Genomic DNA, 10,211 nt, shown 5'->3' on the forward strand with positions numbered 1-10,211 from the left:
AAATATAGCCTGACCCCAGAGGCAGAAACTACAAGAAAGATAAGAATATTCATTGAAGGAGACATGTGTTATTGTTGTGGTTATGTCCATTCAGTAAGTTAAGTCTGTTGGCTGTAATGTAAATTGTCTCATTTTACTTAATTAACTATCTATGTGTAGCTTTTTGGACAACCTGATTTTGTCTCTGCATATTTTAACAGTAAAAAAGGTTTCTTTAGTTTGTGCACGGGGCCTGGCCCAGTGGTGAATGAGGCCTGAAGAAGGCTCTGATCTGGGAGTCAATGGGTTAAACACACCACTCTACAGTCAACACTAACAGTGTTTTAATACAGCTTGAACACTGGGCCAAGTTTAGGTCTAAATCAATCAAGAGTAATTGCAACTTATTGGCTGTGAAGATCTTTTCTATATACATTTTAAAAAATATATTTTTAAACAATTTCAAATCTTTTAAATAAGCCTCCTGAAACCATCATTCCCAATAGTAAAACAGGAGGGTTGGGTCTCTTGATGGTCTGGGTGCCAGCAGTGGCTCAGTTCGCTCATGCCTCAGCCCACTTCTGAGCATGTACAAATGTTTGACTTTACATATATTACAGCCTCTATCAAAGTAACAAAACCAGTAAAACCAGTAGTAATTTTTTTTTTTTGTGAAATCTTGTGGAACAACAAACCCATCACACCCAACCTATTTGTTTTGTAGTTACTGCTCATGAAATCTCTAGAAATGGCCTCAGTGACCAGGTCCGGTATGCAGTTTCATACCAGTGAACTATAATATTGAATTTTTGTTTTTCTGACAATTTAATTACTAAGTGAGACACATGCACAGAGACTGATGTTTTCAATGTTGTATGTTTTTCAGCAAATGAAAACACAACATTTAAGATTAAAATATTACATCTTTTTAAAATCTTTTTAATGAGAAATGTGTGCTTGATCAAATGGATGCATATTACTCACTTATAATGGGGCAGCATTATGTATTTTCCATTTTTTAGAACAATGAGGTAACTATGTTACCTTTGGTTGTTATAAAATGCTTTATACATCCAAAAAGAAATTTGACTTTGTAATGTGACACCTTGGAATTGGTCTCTGTGTCTTTAAGAAGCTCCTGCCCTTTCTGACGCTCAGTCGCCACAACAGTTTCCCTAATAAGAAGACTAAGAAGTAGTTTGTATGATAAGGTCAGCAGACTTGCAGTCCCACCCGATGTTTTCTCTTTGCTGCTGCCGCTAGTCTTATGGAGCTGAGTGGGAAAGCGTGTTCATGCATTTCTTACTGAAGAAATTCTTCAATTAGCCCCACTTACAGTCATTTTAAACCAGATCATGTTAGTAAAGATGAAAAAAGGCACTGCATGCTACGTTAAGTAGTTTATATTAAATTTAAGTATGTACATTGTTATGAAGAATTTACGCGATTTATTGCAACAGTAAAAAAGATCTCAGTCTGAGGTGAGATTAGCAACAGATGATGCAGAAACCACACTTTGACTATAACTGTTTCATGCATTTGTGCAAATATTTTCTTCTTTTTTTCTGGCTAGAGGCTAAACACAGCTACTCATCAGTGGATGCATTGAGGTCAGTGAGTCATTCAGGTGCTTTTTGGCACATTTACAGCAGGATGTCATGTGCCTAGCCGAGAGGAATGGCTTCCGACTGCTGCGGAGAGAGACAGTTATTCTTTTGTTACGTTTCTCCCATCCCCACAAAGAAACTCTGGACCTCATTCATGGTGCTTTGATTACCAGTCTAACCAGGCGGTGGGGTTTTTTTCCCCCCACATAAGTGGGACAGGACGGCCAGATGCAGAAAGTGAAATTTGACTTGTGGTAAGAATCTTGGATCCTGCAGAGTTTTGAATACTTTAGTGAAGTAAAAAGTTTTGCTTGTCTTTCCAGATGTGGGAAAAAAAAAGGCAAGTAACAATGGGAGAGAAAGAGAGAGAGAAAGAGAGAGAGAGAGAGAAAGAGAGAGAGAGACAGAGAGAGAGAGAGAGACCACTGTGACACTTAAAAATGTAGAAAGTAAAGTGAGTAGAGTTTCCTTAATCTCTTACCTATCATAATGACAACACTGTTTTTTTCATGGAGCCCTAACATGGAGGCGTTTTGGGGGTGTCAGGTAAGGGGTTAACCATCAAAAGTCCTCTAGGACAAACTCTGACAGGAAGAGGTCTGGCTGACCCAAAGCCACAACTGAATCAGAAGACCAGTTTCTGAGAGTTAACAGATTAGGTGATTAATTGTGGTCGTAGTAAAAAAAAATCTAATTTTCAACTGTGAGAGGAAGATTTCCAGCTTCAGCCTTGACAGGATGAGTTGCAAAAAAAAAAAAGAAAAAAGAAAAACAAAAGCTTTTTGAGCTTCAAAGTTAGAATGAGAAAAACAGGCTTGACTGGGCCATTAAACACTGCTGATGGAGTTCTGAAAACTGGAAGACGGTATTATGGACTGATGAATGAAAATTTTAAATAGTCAGTTCATCATGCAGGATCTTTGTAGCTGTTAAGTAGGGGAAAGAATGGTTCCTAGTTGGTCAGGGCTTCATTGTAAAACAAGATAATGACCCAAAGCATTAGTCCAAACTGTGCCAGAACTAGCTCATAAAAAGAAAAGTGGTAAGCTTGGAAACACGGAGTATCCAGATCAGCCTCCAGACTTAATCTCTTTGAGCTGGGTGTTGAGCCACACACTCATGGAACGTTTCTGCAACAGAAACAGGAAGAACTCTCAGAAGACTCTTTGATCTCTCACATAGAAAAACATCTATGACTGTGTTCAAAAGGTGGCAACTTTGATGATACTAAAGTTTAGAATAAATGTTGACCTATGAACTGATTCTGTGGCTTAGTTTTTTAACCTTGGCCGCTTATTTGTAGTTTGATTTCATTTCTTTGTGCACTGGGACTTTGAAAAACTGAGGTGTCCCTAAACTTTTGACCAGTTGTGTAAAAAACTTTTTCCCTCTGCGAAGTGGCTATTCATCACAGACTATGGTCACCAGAGCGCTAGAGAGTACTTTCCAGTATCTTCTGGACTGAGAACTCTCATGTTTCTCCAGGAATCTGATGGAGCCACTACCACAAATGTAATCATTCATCTGTAGTCTGATTTTGCATTAGAGAAGAAGACATTTTTTCTAAATCCGATTTAATTCAGAAATTCTTCTCAATAAAACTAATGAAACCCTAGTCTGTATGTTTTGGATAAGGATTGAAAATCAAGTGCACATGACGTGTAAAAAAAAAACAACAACAAAAAAATCCCCTTATTTCTTGGCTTTCCCAGCAGCGCCCCCTGCCGTCCCCTTTTCTTAGCGCCTTAACGTCTATGGTCACGTGTCAGCAGCCACTGCGATTCACTGAAAAGTTTGACGCCACACAAGGAGCCTGCACGGAGCTGCAAGGCCAAAAAGAAGCGAAAAGTTTAATTAGTGTGTTTTTCCCTCGGAGCGAACATGGATTCCGTAGCTCAGGTAACTTCAGGGGCCACAACACTCAAAGGCGACCAGGATATTAGTTTTGTTTTTCAACCAGCAGATCTCCTTCTCAGTTTTGTTTTTTTCTCGATAAGCCCACCTCGGTAGCAGATTCCTTCATGTTTTCTAACATATTCTGTGTTTATGTTTATTAGAAAGTGCTCTCATCAGGATTCACTCTCGACTTTGGACCCCTGAAGGAGCCTCTAGCGTTCATCCGTTTGCTAGAATGGGTGAGTTTTACAGGATTTCTTCACCATATGGCCTGTGCAGTTCTATGTGTGTGTGTGTTTACGTGGGCAGCTCATCTCTGCTTGCCAGAAATGCCTCACAAATTGATTAGGCAGTTGGTCTTGTGACCCTCCCCACGCCCCTCTGGGCGTGGGGAGGGTCCACATTATTTGAGCTTTAATGTGGAATGCGTTACAGTTTGTGGTTTGTGTCGGACTGAATCGTGGCCAAACCTCTGCAGCTCCGTTTGGGAGTGGGCAGTCGTTTTGAACCATGTTGAGAAATAATTGCAGTATCTAATATAAACATTTGCAGCTTTCACCCATCCACTGCCTGACGATTTTTTTTACCCTTTCACTTTATTTTTATTTTAAAGTGCGAGAACTGCATTGAAAACCATGTTATCTAGACTTCCTGTCAACATTTTTCATGTCAAATACGAGGAAGTATGTGCGCTCATGTGTATAAGCGTTAGATCAGCACTTTTCATTTCATCAGCCCCTTCCTCATTTCTTTTCTCCAACTGTGTGTCCTCTCTCTGTGGTTACAGGTTTTTGCTATATTCGCCTTCGCTACGACTGGAGGTTACAGCGGATCCATCAGCTTCAACATCAAATGCAAAGGAGGCAAAACTGAGAAAGTAGATGCGTTATTCAACTACCCGTTCAGGTATGTCCAGGCAATCCTAGCTCACCCAATCAGGGATTGGTCTGAGTTTCTCCTGCTAGAATGACCTCAAGCTAAAAAACTAAACTAAAAGCTTAAGCAAAAAAATATACAGATATAACAGAGTTTTTTTTAATAGATCAGGAAACAATGAATAGACCTGCTGCCTTAAAGGCACAGTCTGTAATTTAAAAAAACATTAGCTATTCTTTACCTCTCAGATGTCGTATTGCCAAGAGTTTGTAGAAAAAGGAACAAATCCTTAAAACTTAAGAGCTACTCACATTTACCCTACTTAGTGATTTAAAGGGGGAGTGTTATGTAAAATCAATGTTTTTTAGCTTTACACCATGTTCTGATGTTATTTCCTCATAAGAAACATACCTGGAGTGTTGCTTCGATTATATCATGCACGTTTGAGAAATCCTGTAATGTGCCATGGCAACCGTTCAGCTTTGCGAAGCGTGACTCCTCCTCGGAGCTGCAGTTTCCATATTTCTGCCTCACAGCGCAGCCCTCCGCTGCGACTCCCACATTCAGCTCCTTCAGACTAGCCAGCAGCAATTAGCAAACACCTGGTGGATCTGCGTGTCTGCTGAGCTCATTATATGAGCTACTTCTCAGTGAAATGCTGCTCAAAACTTTGGTAAAGGTTTAAAAGAGAAGCAATGTTGTGGTGATTTCCTGAAGGTTGGAGCAGGACTTTATCAAAAAGAGAGAGGCCCAATTTAAAGGCGTTAAATTTCTTTTAAGTCATATTTGACATGTACAGAACAGCTGAAGGTCACATAGTTACTCGATTGTGCTATAAAATGATACTACTATGTGGCTGGAAAACACATAATACTGCCTCTTTAAAACAACTCAAACAAATAGACACGACACTGTTTAAGTGGAAAATAAACCTCTAGACTGAGACCAGACTATTCCTAATACACAGCTGTTAAGCTCTTCACTGTTTTTGACAATTTATCCCCCTGATCAAGTAACAAAATGATCAGTGATTGGATATGAAAGTGTAGATATTTGATATCCATTAACATAATGTTTGTAATCCCACGGGTGAAGGATCTGACCGTAAACTCACTGAACCTCAACCCTTCAGCTCTATTACACATCTGCCTTTATTTTGCTGTAGCATTAGAGGATATGATGAGAAAGTCTTTACACATCTGACTCCCTAGCAGACACATGGATATTTTTCAGGCAGTCAAACTTTTTATAATAAAAAAATAAAATGAGGTGTTCCACGGCTCAAAATGGGGCCAAATCAAGAGATGCTTCCAAGACATGAGAGGACTTTATTTCCACATTATGATATGTATATTTTTTTGAGTGGAAATATTTTCCAACATCTCAGTTTGATTAGCAGTGTGTGGGGAAGGGGTAGGACTCCATTCTGCAGAGACTGAGAGAGTCGTTCCAGCGCTTTCTCTTGCGTCTTTTTTGAAAGGGTTTTAAAGCACTGCAACAGCACTGAAGATATTAGCCGTGTCACAATGAAAACTTATTTTTAAAACTGTGGTTTCTTAGAAAAAAAAATGCTTATTTGTGTGCAAAGGTTGATGGACCATCCCTACAAAGTTCCTGATTGTGATTCCAACGTAACGACACCCAAAAGCTACTTCCTGTCCGGAGATCACTCGTCCTCTGCACAGTTCTACGTCTGCATCGGGGTTTTGGCTTTTCTCTACTGCACCGCCTCGCTGATCCTCTACCTGGGCTATCAGCACGTGTACAGACAATCCCCTCGGGGTCCCATCACGGTACGTTTGCATGGATTTCTTGTATTCTTTTCTTGCTTTGTTTAAACAGATTTGATAAATCTGGATCGAAAGGAACCTCGAGCAAGAAATGCCGTGGAATAATTGCGACTACGTCCTCGTCCTGAATCTTACTTGTGCTCGGAGAAAGTGCAGCAGAGCTGTGTGAGTGAAGGACTGTGAAGGGTGTGGTTTACAAGCAAATGAAGGACATCGGTGTTGTGCAAACGTTTCCATCAGGAAGCACCACGGGCAACACTGGAGGAGCAATGTTGCTGTGTTGTCATAAGCTAGTGAGGCGGGTGACTGTGAGGCGTCTCGGCCACAGCAGAAGGAATCTGTTGCTTACTGCCAACATCAGCTTAGAGAAGCTTCTCTGGATTGTTGTTCAGGATTTTAAAGATGTGCTTGTTTCCATTTTGTTTAACTTCTAGGAAATTTTGTAAATGTATATAGCCATAAAAAAACACACACACACACACACACACAACTTAAAAAACACACTCTCAACTGGATTGTAAAGTCTGGATGGGAGAAAAGAAGCAGATGTAGAAGTGAGTAAAAACAAGATTTAATTCGGTTTTTGTTTGAAACAAAAACAAAACAATCTTTTCATGTTCTAAAGCAATGAAAGCATCATCACCAACAAAGACGGTTTCTTATATTCTCTTATATCCCACGATGTCACTGTTGACAAATGCCGGAGACAAGCAAGTAATTTTTTGTTCATATTTGTCCTTTAAAATGCATTTTTGGTGTATGTTTTTGTTCATCTGCATTTATTTTGTTTTGACAAAGAAAGCATGTGACAAAAGCTTGGGTTGTATGGAATAAACGGCGCCTCCTACAGTCCAAGTCTGCAAAAACTTAGGTTCCTCAGAATCAGCTTTGTTGGCCAGCATTGAGTGAAAAAAGAATGAAAATGACTTCAATTTTCAAGCAGTCGAGGCATGCAAACCAAAGTATAAATATATAAACTTAAGAGAAAATAAACTAAAAATATGCAAATCTACTCCTGTCTAGGAATATGAAAAAAATTTTTTATTTTAAAACGTGACTAGAAAACAAAACGGATCACTTCCATTTTTCACAAAAAAGGAAAACAAATGTATATTATGTTTTCTTCAATATTTTTTTTAAAAATTTTACATAAAAATGGAGTTACCTTTCGTTTTGTTTTTCATTTCCTAATTTATGACGAGAACATCCACTTTCCCAAACGTGTCGATACATGTGATTGTTTTTATCTGTGTAGATAATTCAGTGCAGAGGATTTAAAGCAGTTGGTGTTGTCAGATCTACAGAGTTTAATACAAAACAAAAACTTGCAATAATGACATTTTTAGATTCAGTCATGCTTTAAAAATTGGGACATGTGTGAATCCAGGGTCTTTATCCAGGGGTTTACAGCTGAACCCCTTGCGTTCGTTCAGCTGTTTTCATCTTATTTTCTTTTGAACTACATGAAACGCATTCAGTGAGGAATAAACAGCTACTCAGATCTGTAGTGTTATGGTTGGTTCAGTCAAATCGGGTAAAAAAAAAAAAAAATTCTGTCTTATTTAACCTGCTTGGTTATGTAGGGCCCTGAAACTAAACACAAGATTAAACCTGTTTTTGTACTTCCTTGTTTGCTGTTTCTCTAGGATCTGCTGGTGACTGCATCCTTGGCTTTCCTGTGGCTCGTATCGTCCTCCGCCTGGGCTAAAGGCTTGACTGACGTCAAAACAGCCACTAGTTTTGAAACCATTTTTCGTTTACTTGACCAAGTTTGCAAGGAAAACACATGCACTCCAGGAGCTGTGCCCTCTATGGGCAAATTAAATTCTTCTGTGGTGAGTTATGACACAGCTCGGCATTTCTTTGCATAAGAAACGGGTTTGTGTGTAGACAGAACTGTTCCATGATTTGCTCAAACAAAGTAACACATACAAAAAAAACAACAACATGGTTTTCAATCAAAAATTAAAAAGGTCTGAAAAGTGTTATGTGCATTTTTTGGCTTTTTTTTTTTTTTTAGACTCTGCTACCAATAAGTAAAATTCAGTGCAACCAGCTTCCTTCAGAAATCATCAGGGTTAGCTTATAAAGCTATATCTCAAGGTCCGAGTGTCGCAGAGGGTCAGGATTTTCTTTCTGAAAAAAAATGAAACGGCTTCACAAAACTACCATCCTGCACTGACACACCAGGCAAAGTAAACATTTGTCAGAAAAGTAGCCAAGAGATTCAAGGTAACCAAAGCAAGTAGGAACTGCAGAGAGTCAACACTCGGGTGAGAGAATCTGTTGACAGGAGCAATATTAGTTATGCACTCAACCAATCTGCCCCTTTAATGGGAGGCTGGTAAAGATGTTCCTGAAAAAAGCCAGACGTCCTGCTTGCAGCTTCCCGCATGTTGTGTAAAGCAAAAGGCAAGCATGTGGATGAACATGTTCCCATCAGTTTAGGCCAGAGTTAAACAGGTTGCTGGCAGTTCACAGTCAAACATGGTGGTGGCAGCATCACACCCTCATTTTTATTTATTTATTTTCTTATGCAGGTTCTAAGAAGTTGCTCAGAGTTAATGGGAAGACAGTTAGTTCAACATACGAGGCAATTTTGGAAAAAAAATCTTTAGAGACTTTAGTGGAGCTTCACTAAACATGAAGTTTGTAGCCACAACGGAAAGGAAGATCAATCTGATTAAACTTGAGCTGCTTTGCAAAGATGGATGGACCAAACTGTCAAAGATGTTAGACACATTAATTCTCCCAAAGACTTGTAGCTGTAGTGAAAATTGAAAAGTAGTTCTGCAAAGTATTGCCTCTCTGGAATAATTACAAATTATTTATAAAAGGGAGGGGAAGGAAAATCATGCTTCCTTTTTGGCTAATTTTCAATTTCTGTCCCAACTCCTCTGCAGATATTTGGATTCCTTAACCTCATCCTGTGGGGAGGAAATTGTTGGTTTATATACAAAGAAACCCCTTTCCACAAGACGAACCAGCCTGCCAACCTTGAAGGTGGAGCGTAACTGCACGGCTCCCTCGTTTCAGAAACGGTCTGATATGTGCAACTGACTGCATTTTTTGCAGAAAAGATTCTAATTTTGTGTATTTTTTTTTTTTTTTTTGCTTAACCAGGAATTTATTTTTGTTAATTCATCTCAAAAGGTACGAAAATGTATTGTTTAGCCAAATATTAATACAGACTGACCCGTGTAATACTAAAGCATGCAGACTTTTGAGTTTGTAGATATAACACAGGTACAACTGCAAAACCTGCTTTAACAGCTGCACACCTTTTTCACAGGATGCTGTACAGTATCTTTGTTCAATGCAAATGTTCTACAATTGTATATTGTACAAAACTCAGGGCTGATAAGAATATTAATCAGACTTCCAGTTTCAGTTCAAGTACTTGAATGTGTTTAGTTAAAATGAAGCCCACGTTTAAATTATATAAATGCCACCGTGAGATTATTATGTAAAGGTCAAATAGTTTTTCTTTTTCTTTCTTCATTTTGCGGTAATTGCTGTTACAGAAATGGTAATACTTCTAGTTTAGACTAACATCTGAATATATAAAGTTGGTAAAGTTGGTATGGCGCTGAATGCGGTGCTTCTGTTGAATCCGTTAAGAACATTTTACTGTTACAATTTCAAAAAAAAAAAAAAAAATTCTGGCTTCATAAGATATACTTCCTCCTTTTCTTTTTGGAAAATGTCCAAGCAAATGTATTTGCAGTGTTTGTGTTTGCTTGTACTATTGTTTAATACAATTAATTGCTTTAACAGTTGAGATGTGTTTAAGTTATTCCTGATTCACTTCATGTCTGTATCTGTCTTGCCTCTCTACCTGCTCTTTGTCATGAGAAAAATGAATTTGCCAAGAAAATTTTTGAAAATTTCTAAAAAAAAAAAAAAAAAAAAAAAAAACCCATCCGCGTTTCATCCCCATGTCTGCCGTTGTTGTTTCCTCACAGTTTAGTTGAATTTTGCTTATTTCAAAAAATTTTTCCTTGCTTTATCTGCTTAAAACATTTAGTGTGATTGCTTGAGAACTAAGAGTGCTTTCAATATG

The 10,211-nt window shown here is 38.5% G+C and overlaps 1 protein-coding gene across 1 annotated transcript; it reads left to right on the forward strand.

The window, feature by feature from the left end:
- Positions 1-3,336: 3,336 nt before the first annotated feature.
- On the forward strand, positions 3,337-9,927 carry sypl2b (synaptophysin-like 2b). The gene is made up of 6 exons (XM_014988344.2): positions 3,337-3,485; positions 3,644-3,721; positions 4,270-4,388; positions 5,947-6,151; positions 7,795-7,983; positions 9,052-9,927. The coding sequence occupies exons 1-6, from the start codon at positions 3,468-3,470 to the stop codon at positions 9,160-9,162; spliced, it is 720 nt and encodes a 239-aa protein (XP_014843830.2). The 5' UTR covers positions 3,337-3,467; the 3' UTR covers positions 9,163-9,927.
- The last annotated feature ends 284 nt before the right edge of the window (positions 9,928-10,211 follow it).

This window comes from Poecilia mexicana, unplaced genomic scaffold (assembly GCF_051168715.1).
Source record: "Poecilia mexicana isolate PSO_F unplaced genomic scaffold, ASM5116871v1 scaffold_7, whole genome shotgun sequence".
NCBI lineage: Eukaryota > Metazoa > Chordata > Actinopteri > Cyprinodontiformes > Poeciliidae > Poecilia > Poecilia mexicana.